At 40.9% G+C, this 18724-nt stretch overlaps 2 protein-coding genes across 2 annotated transcripts; both read left to right on the top strand.

Moving 5' to 3' along the window:
• The first annotated feature begins 1734 nt into the window (after nt 1-1734).
• LOC103979692 (mitochondrial adenine nucleotide transporter ADNT1) lies at nt 1735-10262 on the top strand. The gene is made up of 8 exons (XM_009395871.3): nt 1735-2155; nt 4439-4487; nt 7022-7185; nt 8646-8683; nt 8933-9045; nt 9139-9252; nt 9517-9861; nt 9928-10262. The coding sequence occupies exons 1-8, from the start codon at nt 1989-1991 to the stop codon at nt 10009-10011; spliced, it is 1074 nt and encodes a 357-aa protein (XP_009394146.2). The 5' UTR covers nt 1735-1988; the 3' UTR covers nt 10012-10262.
• Nucleotides 10263-13572: 3310 nt separating this feature from the next.
• On the top strand, nt 13573-14415 carry LOC135632265 (arabinogalactan protein 20-like). The gene is made up of 2 exons (XM_065140682.1): nt 13573-13824; nt 14173-14415. Exons 1-2 carry the CDS (start codon nt 13710-13712, stop codon nt 14280-14282), a joined length of 225 nt encoding a protein of 74 aa, XP_064996754.1. The 5' UTR covers nt 13573-13709; the 3' UTR covers nt 14283-14415.
• The last annotated feature ends 4309 nt before the right edge of the window (nt 14416-18724 follow it).

Genomic DNA, 18724 nt, shown 5'->3' with positions numbered 1-18724 from the left:
TATTTCTTGTTCTTGCTTGGAACCTGGTTCACTTTTCCTGGCAAATAGTGTTTGTCATTCCTGCCGTTCGCTTTTCGGCGGTGGGCTGTACTGACAACGTGCTGCGATGTAGCCCTCACGCTTCTGATCTCGACAGGAAGAAAGAAGGTAGCCCTACGTTCTGATAGTAGAGATAAGAAGAGTCTTACGCTCTTGATCTCGACAGGAAGACCTGAGAAGAAAGAAGGCAACCCTGAGTTCTTAGAACAGAAAAAGGATGCGCCGCTATACACGACTTGCACTGAAGAAGAAGACAAGCAGTGCGCACTGCATCGGCATGTGTTCCTTCCGGTGATCCATTTGTCACCATGTTTCATCGCAGAACGGGTTAGCAGCTGCGCCATCATACGGAAAGCGTGCGGAGTTATCGGATGCGGCAGTGGAGAGCTCGCACGTTGCCCTCGTGCTGCCGCAAGTGGAACCCTTCTCCGGCGAGGCTTGCACTGCACCGCACTGCCTCGTCCCTACTCGGAACCAAGCAAACAAATGAGAACTCGCATCGGCCGTCCAAGCGAAATACCCTAAAAGTCTTCTGGCACCTTTCTTGCTATTTTCCCCCCACTCGACTCGAGCTTCCTTTTGGCAATCACATCTTCGACTGTCCATTCACGCCCCTCTCTTCCCATGTTCTCACTTTGTCATCGTTCGTTTTGATGTTTTGTTTTGTTTTGTTTTGTTTCTTTTTGGGTCATAAGCAACTCGTACTTCCTTCTCCTGTCATCATCTGCCACCCAACCTCAACGAAAAAGAAAAAGGGAAAAAAATGATGATTCAGTGAACGTGTGATTCAGTGGCGGCTATCGTATAGTGTGAATCCTCGACTGAAGTAAACTTTCTATATCCATATGTAGTTAATGATCAATGATTGGGGGGGTCTCTTTGGCACCAAAAATGTGGCTTGGATGAGGTGACTCGACGTTTGACGATAAAGAAAAGAGTTGGTGATAACAAACAGGAAGGAGCTAAATTTCTCGGAGTGGAAGAAGAAAAAGATGTCGAGCTGATTCAAATACATCATCGACGAAGCCCCGATGCCTGCGTTCTTCGGTCGGTAGGAGAGCAGTCCATCGACAATGAACCATGGCTCGATTAGGCCCGTCATTAGCATGTAGTGTTGCCTTTTGCGTGTGTGGATGAAGCTGATTACTCTGTTCTTGTCGATCCCGAGTTTTATGATGAACACATGGCCTGTCTATCGAGACATCATGATGCTTACCCACTTTTATTGTAGTATATACGTCGAGATGCTTACCCACCTTAAGCATTGCTTCTAACACTTCATCTTCCTTGCCACCACCTTAAGAATGACATTTTTTGGTTTGAGAAGAAACAGGACATGCGTTTTCCGAAGATGAAGAAGACATAAAAACCTTCTTCTTTCCTTTGTTTCTTCGAAGAAACATGACTGTGTTGGGGGGTTAATTTCGTAATTTGATCGTCATCCGGCGACTCCCATATCGCTGATGGCCTCTGGGAATCCATCGTTACCGGTTCTTAACGAGCAATACTTTTTACACCCGATGTTTACCCTCCACCTTCGCTACCCCCATGATTATCGGGTAATCTCTGGGACCCAGGTTGATTTTTTTTGCGGTGACTGAGACGGGTGAGCCGGAAGGTAAGTCGCACGAGTAACACACAGGTTTTCTTTATATATTAATACCCCAAGAAAAGTGACTCCCTGTTTCCCTTTATTCCTCGCTCGCTCACTTGTTTATGTGTTCGAAACAGAGTGACGCCATTCGAACACGAACCCTACCGCCGCCACCGCCTCCCCCCTTCCCGCTCCGCTGCCTCTCACCGCGGAAGGAGAAGAGTCGGAGGAATCGGAGACAGACCGCCTTTGTTTGTTTCCTCGTCTCCCGTCGATCGCTGAACAAGCCACGTGCTCTCCCCCAGGTCCAGTTTAGTTTAGGGGTTAGGCCGCTTCGATCCTGTTGTAGGGTTTTATGGCGTCGGAGGATGTGGTGGGGAAGAGCACGGGGGAGTCGGCGGTGACGACGATCGTGAATCTCGCGGAGGAGGCGAAGCTCGCGAGGGAGGGAGTCAAGGCCCCCGGCTACGCGGTCGTCAGCATCTGCAAGTCCCTCGTGGCCGGAGGCGTCGCGGGAGGAGTGTAAGTCTTCCGAATCTCTTTCTTGACCGTATTTGTCTGTTTCGTTTTCTCCTTCTTGAAACTTGCATATCCGTTTTCTTGGATAGATTGTTAAATTGGACTTCCTTCTCTCCTTCTTCTTTCTCCCGTACGATTAGTCTCGATGTTTTGTTCCTTTCGATTTCGCTTTCCATATTTCACCCGTTGTCCCCTAAGATCTTTAATTCTTGGTTGTTTGATTGGGTATTTTGACCCTAGCTTTTATCTCGATGCTTGCCAAATTGGTTAGTTTAGTTTCTGGCTTCTGCGAACCCTAATAGTTGTAGCCAGCATGAAACTCGACTCTTCTTCTTCTTTGTCCCATCCGACTAGTTCCATTGCTTTTTTCCTTTTGAGTTCGGTGGTGATTTCGCTTTCCATGTTTCACCTGCTGTTCCCTAAGATCTTTAAATCTTGCTTGTTTGTTTGGGTCTTTTGACCCTGGCATGGGTCTTGATGCTTGCCAAATTGGTTGGTTTAGTTTCTTGCTTCTTCAAACTCTAGTAGTTCTAGCGAGCATGAAACTCAACTTTTCTGACTTTTGATTCGGGCAGCGAAAATACGAGGGAAATGGACATTTGCTCATGGTGTTTTATATTTTTATGATATTACCTCTTTGGTCAACCTTCTTGTTTAGTCTGCTAGTCTTTCTGTAAACGTCAGAATGTAGGGTCTGCTCGGAGGTATGACACACAACTGACATAAGAATTTAGGAACTTTTAGAACCTTATAAAAACGAATGAATGAGAGTAATTGGTCAGTGTCGGTTGATGGTCTAGGTAGATGAATTTGGATGTTAGACCCAATTACTTGGTAGAATTAGGAGGGTGTTATGCTAAATTAGTTTAATATCTGTTTATTTTGATGTAAACCACAATTACATGGAAAGTGAATTGCTCTGGACCATGGTAGTTTAGAGGCAAGATACACATATACCCTGATTCTTGCCACATGGGGTGTACTATTAATTGTTCTGCTCTTTTGGACGACGTATTGGAACTTGGGTTTCTTGTTATTTGGTATAGATATTTTGGTCTTGGTAGTCACATTCTTCTAGGTCAAACATGATGGTCATGGATTTACTTGTAAGGTTCCAGCTTGATGATCCTTCTGCCTGCTCAATATTTTGTTATTTCGAGATTTTTAAATGGATTTTAGGGTATCAATGTATTGATTTTGCACCAATGACGAATTAACATTTTTCAGATTGAATTTACCATTTCTATTCAGAAGGCAAATACAAACCCTTCAAAGTCGTCTGCTGATCATGGCTTCTGTGCAGTAGACCGATCCTGGATTCCCAATTAATATTTCCAAGTGTTTGAAATCATGAATGTACATAAAATTTAAAACATGATATGAATGAGGACTTATTAACTCGTGTTAAGAAAAATATCCTGGTTTGGTCATCTTCCAGACTTTTCTTTTGAGTTAAAAGATGACCTATGCAGATGCGCTTTGTTATGGCAAGCAGTAAATATTAAAGCTCGCTACTTTTGTAATTGTTTGTTTATTTTTCCTGCATAATAACTATAATATTTTGGATTGCGTAACTTGTCGACTGGACTTCTACTTTAGTTATGGCCTATTTTAGTGCCAAAATACTTTTGGTGTTAGTCTTGAAATTGGTGATTCAGTATCAATCTATTTAAATTTTGGTTGGCTCAAAACTTCATTGGTAACTGCTTTTCTTGAAATCAGCTGATTTAATTTTTTGGTGAGAGTGGTTAAGTGAAAGAAAATTTTGATTGAAATATTATAAAATAATGTATACTGTTATCATTAGGCTTTCCAATTTATCTGAAAGGTTTAAAAGAGTTAAATATTATATATGTAAAGTAAGCTACATGCTTGGTTTATAAGGATAGATATGCAGCATTCTTACTCCTGGAGGAACTTTCAGAATTAGAAGACTGACTTTGTCTGGATTGTTTCTTCCTTCTTGTCTCTCTCTTTCTCTGATGGTCTTCTACCTTATCACTTCACTCGGACATATTTTTTCACCATTGCCATATGGAAGACTGCAACTACTTTGATATTAACAAATGAATAATTTTGATCTTTTGATGTGCAAGGGAGTCCTAATTCTATGAGAATAAGTTCACTTGCTTGCATTTGTTTATTTGTTGTCACTGATTTGAATCTGATGTTACAGAGGGAATATATTTGTCTTTTTAGTACATTCACACTACAATTTGGTATCTTACAATAGTATTGTATATACAACCTTCACATAGACTGTCTCATTGTATGAATATTTTGCAGATCAAGGACTGCTGTTGCTCCACTTGAACGTTTAAAAATCCTGCTTCAGGTATAATGACTGTTCTTTTCACCCCTTTGTGTAACTGTGCAATACTTATGTATCTGTTCTTTTGCTTTCTTGTAGCTGTTGAGGTTTTAGAATATTTTGTGTAGTGAGATAAATTATTTCTTTTTTCCTTCTGAGATCTAGGGAGTTATTTTTTAAATTGACACGGTCTTTAATGATATTCAAATACTTTTTGGCATCGAGGACTCCAATGTATCTTTTCCTGGATTTGCTTTGCAACTATCATCTTCATTTGGTGAATCTTCAAAATAAAAATATTCCTACCCAATTATCGATGGACCAGAATATAGCATTTTCCATGCTTAGCATTAGCATGTAAGCTCGAAATACCTTCAAGAAAGCACAATTGGATTTCAGCATTGTCTTTCTTTTCCGTTTGTTTCGGATTTAAGCAATGGCTCTGCTTGTGAGCAGATGATGTTAAATTCATAGACTGTAGGCAGTCAAACTGAATAAGATCATTTTCAGTTATTCCTTTGCTTGCCCTTTACCATTGCTCAAGCATATGTATATCATAAGCATGCAATCATTAGATTAGGATTATCGAGACGGATCTGATGTTTAGTTTCTTGTTGATCTGATCAACATTGAACCAATTATTCATATCCCATGGTTTTAAGATTGGTTGACACTTGACACCGATTTGGTTGTTTCTGCAATAGTAAGTGGTTCTGACAACCAGTCGCCAGATATATCGTAGTTGGTTGTAGTGTAATGAAATTGATGAGTCAATCAATTCTAGTCCGATTGGCTGATCTGAATTGAAACGACAAGCTGATTTTTCGTTGTCCAAGTTTGGGTTGATTGATTCAGCCAATCATTTTTCACTTCAATCAATATGCAGTCAGATATTAACTTATCACAGCCCCTTATCACTCAATCGATTTGGTTGGCTATAATACAAGAACTTTAGTGCTGGTACTAATTGTTTGTTCCCCTGATACCCGTCCTTTTGTACCAATTGATCGTCCTTATAATTCTAAGAGTAGCCTTTGTTCTGTTTCTACTGGTGCCTACTCAACGACTTAGGACTTTCCCCCTAGGATTGGGAATGGGCCCCTTGCCCCGTCAGAGGCGTTCCTGGGCCTCGTTCAACAGTTGCAAACCCTCATCAACATGATGCAAGCCATCGCCCCACTCCTCCCCCAGTTGATGCAGCTAGCGATTCCACGCAACGACCGGCCCTCCAGTCGTCGATTGCACATCCTCCACCTGAAGCTCAACCGGAGAGTCCACGCCCCATCTTCCAAAAACCTCCTCGGTCGGAAGGGACGAGTGACACCGCACCACACCCTCCAACTGCGGAGTGTAGTGCTTTGCCAAATCGCACTAAAACCCTGACAGAGTCTGAGGTCCAGTCCGTCGACTCCTGAGAACACTTGATGAAGGCATAACTCCAAGCCATGAATCGTAGGCTCGACGAGGTTCAACAGGAATCCGATACGACCCACGGTGGGTGTCAAATTTGATAAGTCACTTAGTCGGCAATCACTGGTGCGATGGGCTTGTAAGAAATTCTTCGCTTTGGGTAGATGAGCATACCCACACGGTTTTACCCTTTCAGAGTGCGTGGGCTCCAAAAAGCACCTCTGAGTGTAAGGGAGACCCGGGGGACTTATGAGCCCTTGGTTCCCCTACTCAACCAATCTGGGACTAAATGACCTTATCAGTGCTCCCTCCTGGAGGGGAGCCAAGGGTTCAGAGGCCCTTCTTCTATTGCCAATTTGATAAGTTATTTAGTCGGCGGTCATTGGTGCGATCAGTGATTTAAAAAGCGCTAGGCGCCAAAGTCCAAAAACGCTTGAGGCGCTAGGCGCTCGCCCGAGCGAAGTGAGACGCTAAAATATAAAAAAAATTACAATATAATTAATAAATATAATTATTTAAATAAAAAATGCTATTAAATTAAGATAACTGGGTACAAAATCACAATGTCACATTAATAAAATGTCTCAAAAATCAAAACAATAAAATTTTACATCAAATCTATTACGTTGCTCTGTGCACTTGCCATTTATTCTGAAACCTAAAAATAATTTTAAATAAATAAAAATTAATATAATTAAAATTAAAATAGTATATTATTAATCTAATAAAAAAATATTATTATTAGTATACAGTTAGCAGTATATTGTTAATGTACTGTTAACAGCATAGTGAGAAGAGTATGAGAAGATCGAGGCTGCTGAGGCAACGACAGTGGTAGTTGGAGCGGGAGCGGCAAGCGATGGTTTTTTAGATATACAAATTAAGCATCAATATTTCATGTGACCAGATCTTGAAGCTCCTTTTTTTTTGAACTTAACGTGCGCATATAATTGCTTACAACTGTAAATGCAGGTATTTATGCCAGTGCAACACAACTAATTTGCTAATGCAATACAACTGAAGTTATCGTGCTATGTTCAATATTGTTCATTAATTCTGGCATTTGTGTGAGTTTTGAACAGAAACAAGTCTTTGAACAACATGGCTTTCTTGATTTATTACTAATATGGATTTTATTGTAAATACAGGTTCAAAATCCTCATAGCATTCAATATAATGGAACTATCCAAGGCCTCAAGTATATATGGAAATCTGAGGGTATACGAGGACTATTCAGAGGCAATGGTACTAACTGTGCACGGATTGTCCCCAATTCAGCAATCAAGTTTTTTAGCTACGAACAAGCATCAAGGTAAATTCTTGGATGCTTTCTTGGTTTTATACTTAGATGAAAGTCAGTTAAAAGAAAATATCAAAGAAATGATTTTTATTTGGCATGCGATATTTTTCGTTTTTGGTATCTTTGTGTTGGTTGTGATATAAATTTTGCTTCTTGTACCACTATTTCGGACTTGTGCATTGGCTTATACTTAATCCGTGGCTCAAGTCTTAGTGTATTTGAAAATGTTTTGCTAAATCTACTAATACTATGGATCACATGCTATTCTAATTTGTTCACTGGATGTGATGAGCAAAATAGTTGCATAGCTACACTTTAGATGACAAGTAACTTTACAGATTTGCACCTCTAGTGTCTTGTTGACGATCAACATCCAAATATTCTCAAACTTTATCTGTCTTGGACTGAAGTTTTGATCATAAGCTGCAAGACTTCAAAAATTTTCAGACTTTTCAAGTGGTTTGCGTGTCCTTGTCAAAGGTTGATGGGAAAAATATTATTTCATGCATGCTAGAATATGCTGTCCGGTTTTGTTGTAACAAGTATACAGATATTAATTTGCATTTGACAAATATTTCTCATTGCTTTTTTTTTTCTTGTTTTGATTATGAATATGTCAAATGTAAGTAGCAGTGTCCTAGTGGAGAGGTTTGGTTGTCTGCTAAAGGCTTATTGGGTTCAAGACTGCAATGACATTATAGCAAATTTAATATTATAACAAGTACGTGAAGAGTATCTGGAGATCTCAGTGGAATTAAGCACAGAAATGCAGAATGTTGGGCGTGTGGTTCAAAATTTCACTCTTTCCATCGGATAAAACTGGCATGGATGAACGTCCATCTGTTGGACGCTCATATGTTATTGCAGAGATATTTCTTTGTAAATAGGGTTTGTTTTGATTGGGACAAGCATAATGAGGGTATAAGATTAATCATTATCAATTCGTATTCTGTGGTCTTATTTATACTTAAGCTAATGTTTGAGTTTTGATCTGAAATCTTGAATAAGAAAATATCTAATCTACCATTGGGCACATATTACAACTTGGAACAATTTTTTTTTGTTTACATGCTTAGACTGAATTTCATTGTGATTAGTGTTCCAGGTAAAACCAAGTGCAAAAAATCATGTGGGATTTGATTTTATTACTTATGAGATCCTTTTTCAAAGACAGGGTTCGCATGGTTGCAACTGCTTTGAACTTTGTTAGAGACAAAAATAAACTATTGACAAAACATAGTTTTGTTTAGTGGTTTAATTTCAAATTCATATGAACGTTAAGTTCTCAAGTGTAATATTAAGGATAACTGGATGATTTCCCTGGGTTTGTCCAAACGTTGTCTGGGAATTGTGCTAAATGACTTCTGATTATCCATCTATTCAATTCCTTGTAGCTGAGATTAGGTTGTATTCTTATTTTTGCAAATCAATATTGTATGACTACTGATGTTTGGATATGTAACTTGTCACAGTGGAATTTTGTGGCTTTATCGTCAGCAATCAGGCAATGGTATGACCTATCCTTATATATTGTCTTTTTTATTGGCGTACTTAATTGAATGCTGTTAATTGGTGCAGTAATTGGTCATGTTATATTATTATATATTTATGTCACTTCAAGGAAATTAGCAAACACATGCCTCTCTCTTTTTTTTTTTTCTCTTTCCATTCCATAAATTGTCCCTGATCACTGGATGAAAATAAGTCGCTAGCTGAATCGGTGTAGGTGGGTTCATATAATTTTGTGTCAATCATGCAGAAGAAGCTCAGCTCACTCCTGTATTACGTCTTGGGGCTGGAGCATGTGCTGGAATTATTGCTATGTCCGCCACTTACCCAATGGATATGGTCCGTGGAAGAATTACAGTTCAGGTGCACTTTCTTGTTTTTACTAGTTCTTGTGATATGGTTGATCCTCTAGATCTTGTTCATACCCGTTGTCTCTTTTTTTCTTTGGCAATGCAGACTGAAAAGTCGCCTTACCAGTACAGAGGAATGTTCCATGCATTGGGCACTGTCTACCGTGAAGAAGGCTTTCGAGCTCTGTACAAAGGGTGGCTTCCATCTGTCATAGGAGTAGTAAGTATTCTCCTTATTTTTGGCGGCATCGCTCATTAAGTACAGCCAAACATCTATTTATATCTAGCAATCCCTAAGATGCTTTTGCTCATTAGATTTTTCTTAGACTGTTTAATTTAATAAACCTTCTGCAAATTTTGGAATAATAAACCTAAAAGAGGCATGACACACAAGTAAAGATTGTTTTCTTTACAGAAGGCATGACAAATAAACCTATGAAACCAAATTTTGGTTGTTCATACAGAGAATTTGTTTTGTTTGCAGATCCCTTATGTAGGCCTCAATTTTGCGGTATACGAATCGCTTAAGGATTGGTTAATTAAATCTAACCCATATGGTCTTGTTGAAGATTCGGAATTGAGTGTGGTCACAAGGCTTGGATGCGGTGCTGTTGCTGGAACTGTTGGGCAGACGGTTGCGTACCCGCTCGATGTCATTCGCAGAAGAATGCAAATGGTGGGTTGGAAAGATGCAGCCTCGGTTGTGACAGGTCAAGGTAGGAGTAGTGCTCCCTTGGAATACACAGGAATGGTTGATGCATTCAGGAAAACGGTGCATCATGAAGGCTTTGGGGCATTATACAAGGGTCTCGTCCCCAATTCGGTCAAGGTAGGAGGAGTAGTTCTCTCTCCTCATCAGCTTTAATCAGATGACAAAGTTTATCTTTGGTTTCAGGTGGTTCCATCCATTGCGATTGCATTCGTGGCATACGAGGTTGTGAAGGATCTTCTCAAAGTAGAAATGAGAATATCTGACTGAAGCCCCGGAATCGATGGGGTGGTTGTGCCACTTTTGTGTGCACTTTGGCTGCTCTTTTTTCTTTCCCCCAACCTCCCAGGTTTCCCCCAACCCAAAGTGCTTCGCGGTGAAATAAATGGTTTCTGTTAGTTGCGGCCAGAACACGAAATGTGTTATGCTTGTTTATGATGATGAATAATGTTTGCTGCTGCAATTTTTTTTGTGGCTTCGACCCCTGATGAAAGGCCGAGCTATTTAGCTTTGTAGCCGCAGTTCACCCTTTTTTTTTTTAGCAATTTTTTTGTTATGAGCAGTCTTTGGCGATTATGTCTACGCACGATTGATTGGAAATGTAAATTCGTAAGGCCCCAGAAATCAAAACCTGTAAGAGAAATGATAAAAGAAATAAAAAAAATTAGAATTATATCTTTTAATCAAAGGATAAATCAAAAGAACAAAAAAAATCATGCCCGGGATAAATTAGTTGTTTGGTTTCGTCATATTAGTTGTTTGGTTTGATAATAGCAATAAATAGAAATTTGGGTAATTCAATTCCCTACATAAATCAGTGCAATACTAAAAATTTCAGCTTATCATCTGTTTTTTGTTTTATCTAATTATTCATTCCTAATAAATCATACAAATTTTGGCCCGAGAGTTACTTCAGATCCTCGCAGTTACTTCAGATCCTGGACACTATGAGTAAAACTAACAATAAATAGCAGACATCTATGTTCATTAGAATTGACAAGTCTTTCTGGTCAATCATAAATTTCTCGTAAGTGTTGCCAAGTCAAGCTATCAACACGTTCTGACATGAAGAACTTTTCACATCATTAAATAGTTAAAAGGTCAAAAAAATCAGAAATGGCAGGAAAATTCACTTGAGAAATATCAGCAAAAGTGAGTTTCATGGTTTCCTCATCATCATCTGAAAAAAAGAGATTCACCGACATGGGAAGATTGTTATAACCAGCCTATCGAACATTTCATTTCACTTTTATTATAATAAACCTAATTCGAAAACAGTGGGGGATTTCATGTGTGAAGTTAATTAGTTTTGGTGTTTCTGTTAAGTATATACATACGATACAGACAAAAGGATCTCAAAAGGAATTTGTTTGAGAAAAAAAAATTGGAGGAATTACCCACATTTTATTTTTGGCTATTTTGCGAGATTAGCTATATGACACGACGCTTCATCCTAAGTTGATGTCTCCTGCCATGAAGTGATTTCCTTCTTAGCACCTTCGTGGATGTTCTTAGAACTCATTGGCACCAATATATGACACAATTCTTCCTATGAACAATAAAGAAAACAAGGTAATGCTTGCTCAGGAGGAAAATTTCTATTGAATTGTTGATCATGATTATTCACCATACGACCAAACTCTCACAAAGCATCACTCGACAAATGTGCGTAAACTAAGGCTGCAGTCCATTCTAACAAGTCTGGCTAACATCATGGGACCAAATTATGCTCATAAACACCTACTTAACATCCTATTATTTATAACCCAATATCCACAATCTCTCTCTGATTGATTACAAAGAGAGGATTATGTTCTCAAATACCAATTTCTATAGGCTTTCTAAGTGAACAGATCCAGTCCACAGATGAAAACGAAGAATACGGGTGGGTGGTCACAAGTACACAAGGAAAGGAAGAAACTAAAAATTATTAATTCAAGTATTATTAATGTTCCCTTTAATCCGGCCTTAAGAGACTAAAAAGAATCCGTCACAACTAGTACCGACGAAAAGGATCGACCAGCGAAACAAACTGCATCAGAAATACAGATCAAGCTACTTCGAATCAGAAGGCAACACACCTCGAATCTGTTCTCCAGCGTCCGGATAATTCCATGACTCGGAGACGAAGCAAATCGATCGACGAAGAAAACCCCACATCGATCCTTCGCCACTTTCTTGGACCCCAACAAAAAGCGAACTACTCGTCACAAGATCACGCGAAAAAGACACAGACAAGAATCGAAACAAAGAAAACCGCACATCGATCCGTCGCCACTTGGTAACAGACACAAACAAGAATCGAACCCAAGAAAACCTCACATCGATCCTTCGCCACTTGGAAGCAGACACATACAAGAATCGAAACGAAGAAAACCTCACTTCGATCCTTCGTCACTTGGAAACAGACACATACAAGAATCGAACCCGAGAAAACCTCACATCGATCCTTCGCCACTTGGAAACAGAAACATACAAGAATCGAAACGAGGAAAACCCCGCATCGAGCCTTCGCCACTTTCTTGGACCCCAACGAAAAAGCGAACAATCACACGAGGAAGAGAAATCTAAAGAAACAATCATACACAAGAATCGAAACGAAGAAAACCCCGCATCGATCCTTCGCCACTTTTAGCGACATCAAGAAACCGGGTCTCACCTGGAACTGGAATTTACGGCAGAGGACGAAGCGATTCGCACGGGAGATCAAACCAAACCAAACCAGTTTATCAAAAGGTTCGATGAGGCGACAAGAGATCCAAGAAAGGAACAAAGAAGGAACTAAAACCAAAGAAGCGGAAGATGAAGCGCATTTAAATTAAATTAAATTAAATAGCACAAACCATCAATTAGAGTTGCGGAGAGAGAGAGAGGAATAACTAACTATAGTGGGCGGTGAGTTGGAGGTGATTCTTGCTTCTACTCTCAGAAGTTAATGTAGGGTCCAGTGTGATGAGGCCTCGTCGCCATCGAAACCGTCCCATGTCATCCCGCAGCCGTCCGATTCGTAGAGTCCGTCTGATATCCCTTTTGGCCACGTTCTTGGACCCCAACGAAAAGCTAACCATCCACACGAGGCTTCCTAGGAGGGCCAGGCACGGATCACGAATCTCACAGCAGAAGGCGCAAACCACACCACGGATCCTAATAATGCCGAGAAGGGAGACTCGCACGCACGAATCTCACAGCAGAAGGCGCAAATCACACCCCCCATGCATGGATCCTAATAATGCCGAGAAGAGATACACGCGCGCACGAATCTTAGAACAGAAGGCGCCAACCACACCAGAGGGAGAGGATTCCTCTTCCGCGCGAACCGCACCCGTATTAATTGATTAAATTACCGTCGCTGTGGTCCCCATCTCCCGTGGCCCACCCACGTGAGTACCGCCTCCCCGACCCGGGTCAAGCCCAGCCTGGCCGGTGTCGGGATCGGCCAGTTTAAGTTTAACAGTCCCTATAAGTTTAACACACATATATATATATATATATATATATATATATATATATATATATATATATATATATATATATATATATATATATATATACACACACACACTCCAAAACTAAAAAATAAATATTATATCAATTATTTTTATTAATTACGGTAATTTAATCAATTAATACTGTAATTCCCACGTGCTAATCATGGTTAGAATTAGTTGGCATGAATATTTTAAGATTAATATGTATGTGGAAAGCTTACAAGTATTTCGTAACTTCTAAGGGACATGCATGTAAAATTGGGGCCATCGGATCCGCTATGAAGGTCCAAACCATCGGGTCCGCGAGATGTGTTCGAATCCGAAAGGAAAAGAACAAGAATAAAAGAGGAGGAAGTGAATCGAGACGCATTGCCCTCTCCCAAATCCCGCTCCTCCTCTCTGCTCCGCCCGCAGCAGGAAGAGAGAGAGAGAGAGAGTGTGATCTCAGGGCGTGTTGTTCGCTTCTTGGTCTCGGAGGAGATGGCGGGGATTCCCAGGGCTTCGTTCGGTTTGGTGGCCGTCATGGTTCTCGCCTTGGCCATCCTCATGCCTGCCGTACAGGCCCAGGCCCCCGCTCCCTCGCCCACCAGCGACGGTGATCTGATGTTTCCTTTATTTTTTTTGTTTTCCTGCTGTTGTTATTGTTTTAGATGCCCAAGATCTGATGTTTTTGCTGCTTTTACGTCGATCTGTTCTCTTCTTTTTCGATCTTCTCCTTCTTTCATCCGTGTTTTGGTTTCTAATAGCTTAGGCACAATGTGCTGTTTCTTCGCACATTTAATCGGCGACAGATCTAAAAGATTTAATCTTTAAAGCAGATGGTTTTGAAGCCTATGAGAGTCTTTTAGTGAGCTCGATCTATGAATGGAAACTCTGTGGTTTGCCGTGATTGCGTGTGTCGAAGGTTCGGAAGACTGATAGAAATGTTATATTTTCTGGGTAGGGACATCAATCGACCAAGGGATTGCTTATCTGCTAATGCTGGTGGCGCTGGTCCTGACCTACCTCATCCACCCCTTGGATGCCTCCTCTCCCTACAAGCTCTTCTTCTAAGCCTTTTGGGAGCACATGCATGCTTGCGATGGGGGGGTGGAGGATGTTTGTCATGTTGGTTGTATTTGGGTACTAGGGCTCGTTTAGTGTTGTGGTATTTGGACTCCTTTAATGGTATCATCATGTTGAGTTACCCTAGTTGTTCTTACTGCTTTTGTGGCCAATGCTTTTTTGTTTTAGTTGCAGTCTGATGGTGATGTGCCATGGTATAAATTGGATATTTAGGAATTATCAGACACCGTTCTTTCCTTCCGGTATCAATGGGAGTCCTTTTTCTGTTACGAGTGGTTTAGTAAACGAGCTTTTTGGTTCGGAGCAATTGCAAGGCATTTTGAAGAGGAAGGATCAATCTTGATGATGAGCTTTGAATCCAGGCTGCCATCACATCACGTCTTGCTAATTCTGAGGCGCTGAGGGGGGGGGGGGCTACAAGCAGGACTACTGCATGATGGTGACGTCCGATTATTTTCCATGTCAGAAAACATCAACTCATCAGCATAAAACTTGTTGTTGTGGTCAGCCGAAGGAATTAAGTCGGTCACACTAGACAAAAATGGAATACGATTGGAGGACCAGCTTAATAAATATTATTAAGCTCAGAATTGATCCATCCCCATTTATGAGTTTTTCTTTTTCCGGAGAAAAAGGAAAAAATGACTGGCATGGCATACACTTGAAGTACACGGCATATGGAATCTCACAAAATGAGCTTCACACGAGCATGGAATGGAAGGCATCAACAACCGTATGTATGTCTCTCCACTAGCAAATGGCAATCACAACCGTGTATGTCTCTCTACTCGTGCCTCGACCAAGGGTATCAGCTCCACTCTAGGCCGGACTCTGTTTCTGGCTGTTCCCCTGCACATGTTGCACCCTCGTAGGGCCAAGACACAGCAGGTGCTACGAGAGAGTCTGCTGTCTGTGCAGGTTGTATGCACATGTTGCGTCCCCGTAGGGCCAAGACACAGCACGGGTCTGCACTCCACCACGTGCGGTGCAGATGACCATAAATTCTTTTTATTCAGCGTGTGGAAAGTTCTTTCATGGTTCATTTCAAACAGCGGTTTCCTCGTCCCCCCCCCCACCTCATACTCACTCGAATTATATATATATAGCTTGACTAACCATATAATGGTAAAGGATTTGCATCATTTCTAATTTAAGCTGTTGCTAAGAGAAATGGATGGAGACATCTTATTTACCAGCGACAAACTTGTCCTCCTCTCCCTCTCACTCTTGTTTTCTTGATTTGATATGAGCTCAATGATTTATTGTAGCAGGGAACCAACCTAAGCAAATTATATAACTGTTGATGTTACCACCAAGTAACAGTAACAACAACCGTAGTGTTCCAGCACACCAAAGGGATGCGGCAGAATGTCCCCTCGAGCGCCGGAGGTTGATTGTTTAGGATCTGGAGCAATTGCATACAACCGGGGCCCAACCTGCATCTTGCCATCCCCTTTGAAAACCATTCATTTAAGCCGATTTTAACAGTTCAGACCATCATAACAAAACTATCAATGTTCTAAAATGCAATATACTCAGTTGTATATGCTTGTATGCACAAGCATACACGTGCAGTCATATCACAACCTAGCATAAGCTTCTTATACGTGAACCTGTTGTCGACATATGGTTTGGATAGGCATTGCAATTTGTATTAGCACTAGTGTACTTTTCAACTATCGGTATTACTTTAGTACTATTATGTGTTCTACGATAATATGCCATTCATGACTTAACGGTCACCCATTTCTTGTGACACACCACTCGATTAAGTTCTTAAATGTACATCATTGACATCCTAAACTTTTCTAGTTGGTCCGACTATGTATATACTTATTAGCAACTTAGACTTGATTGTATATTTCTTTATTTGTACTCAAATGAGGATCATCTTAAATATTAATGGAACCACATATCTGGCCCCCATATGCTTCTGCATACCTTGACTGTTGGATTACTGTGGCCACTACTTGGAATACTACAGTCTGCATACTGCAATCTGCGACAAGTAAAATAGGTTGGAGAAACGAGGAGAGAATTCGGAGAGTCCACTTCTCTCCATTCCTTCTCTCCGCAAATAGAGAGACTTTGGAGCAAGGTGAACATAAAAGGTTATCTAAATATTTTCTTTTTCTTATTTGTCCTTGTGTGACAGGAAAGGAATTGCATAGTCTAAAATTATTAAGTGCTTTGTTACCACCTCCTCTTCACCCGTCAAACCAAACGAAAGAGGGCTAATTATCTCTTTAGTATCCAAATCCTTACACCTAAAAAATTTAGGTCTCGGTCCCTAGATCTAAAAAATTTACATAAGAATATCTATAGTTATGAAAATGAAATATCTGACTTCATTTACCATAATATCATTGGTTTTACCGACGGAAGCACGAAAACGATAAGTAAAAAAAATAATTTTAATATCCCAGTTACGTTTTCAGTGATGACAAACGACGACATCGTTAGAGACCGCAAGAGAGCAATGATGAGAGATTGAGACAAAGGGAGATGATGACGCAGATGCCGACGTGTTGCATTGATGTCAACGCCAACAATGAAGCGGGAACAGGCAATGCTGCTTTGTATTTGTGTCCGTGCTGATGCAAATGTCGAGCGATTCTTTCATCGCTCTGCATTTGTGTCGACGTCGACAACAATGCGATGAAGGGTAACATTGTTTTACATTTGCATTGACACTTATGCAAAAGTCGAGCAACCCTTTCGTTGCTCTACATTTGCGTCAAAGTCGATATAAATGCCAAACGATCCTTTTATCGTTTTACCTCCTTATCCATAACAGCTACCCGTGGGCCCCAACCTCGTTCAACCTCGATATAAATGTCGTCCAACCTCGTTCTATGGTAACCTTCTTGTATGTGCAAGTAGATCAAATACCTAGATGACAGTTTTTGAGATGAAATTGTCATGTGCAATCGTTTTATATCATCTTATCCTGAATCGATACCCAATTATCTATGGAAGTAAAGAAATTCTATCACAGAGTGGTACAGCCCTGCGTCCAAGCAATCTCCATCTAAATCAAAATAGAAGGTAGACGCAAGGAGGATCTGAGGAATTCGAGTCAGAAGATCAACACGACGCTAATAATTAAACATCTACGAGAGAAGCATCAATATCAGTAAGACCAAAATCTACATATTAATTAATATGTGGGAAAAAGAAGCAGTAAAAGGATAGTGGAGGGGAAGCATCGGAATCCGAGATACCTGCGCTGCAAGACGTATGGAGGCCCTTCTGGAGATCCTTGAGCTCCTCGAGAATCCGCTTGGAAGCCATCGCCAAGCGTCACCCCCTGGTCCTGACTCCCGATCCGTCCAAAGCCCCACGGAAACATGGATCGATCGGAGTAGTAAGATAACAGGTGGGAACAAGAGATCGGTCGAAAAGAAAGAGAAACAAATTGAAGCGAGAAAAAGATAGGAAGGGAGAGAGAGAGAGACGCGGTACCGGTGGCGAGGGTTTCTTGGATTCCTCCCCCTCCCGCCCCTTTCCTCTGTATCCCGCTGCCGTCTCTCTCTGGGCGCGCTTGGCCGAGAGAGAGAGAGACAGAAGCTTGATTCAATTCTTGAATGACTTATATGCGACCAGGAGGAGTCGAGTTCCGAGATGCTGCTGATGATGACAATAAGGACGGCTATGATTGTAACCGGTCCATCGATGCCTTTGTGTTTGTTGCCCACGGTTGGAGACAAGGACGGTGATCCGAAACTGAAATGAACGGGTTAGGTTTGACCAGATCCGGCCCAATCTCTCGTGAGTGGGCTTTACTCGGTCCGGCTTGCTCAACATCAGATGTGCTGCCCACTCTGAACCAGAGCAACTTGCTCACCGTCCTTTTGACGATGCCTGGTTTCTGGATCATATCGTCGAGCAAAAGACCATGTATTAATTCAATTACAAAGCAGAATATACAGTAATCAATCGAGGATTCTACCGCATCAATTCATGGACAAAGAAATAGAAGAAGAAAATAAGGAAAAGAAAGTCGAGTGTGGTTACCTGCAAGTAAGACGACAAGGCCTCGGCAGCAAATGTCCTTTCAGCAAATTTCATATATATCGGGCAAACACCAAACATCTCACTCATATGATTCTGCAGAACAGGTTGCTCTATAAAAATGTGCATACAGGATTCCCTCGAAATCTAGTATTACTGCCACCAAAATTTCTAAATGGCAGAAAATATACAGGTATCAATTGCTCGTCATTGTTACATTATTCGGCAAGCTTGGGATGGGAGGAATATGATAAATATATGTTATGCTTGTCACCTTGAATGCCTGACAAAGATTAGCTGGCTGATCTTCTCCATTTATAGTTGCTTCAGTCCTCAGAGCTACAGTGCGTGTGACTTTAACAGCTTTCAGTAAGTATCTATCTGCATTATAATGGAGGATGTTGCTGTTGATTTAC

This window comes from Musa acuminata, chromosome BXJ3-3 (genome assembly GCF_036884655.1).
Source record: "Musa acuminata AAA Group cultivar baxijiao chromosome BXJ3-3, Cavendish_Baxijiao_AAA, whole genome shotgun sequence".
In the NCBI taxonomy this organism is placed as follows: Eukaryota; Viridiplantae; Streptophyta; class Magnoliopsida; order Zingiberales; family Musaceae; genus Musa; species Musa acuminata.
Note: the sequence above shows the minus strand (reverse complement) of the source record. Positions and strands in the feature narration are given on the sequence as shown.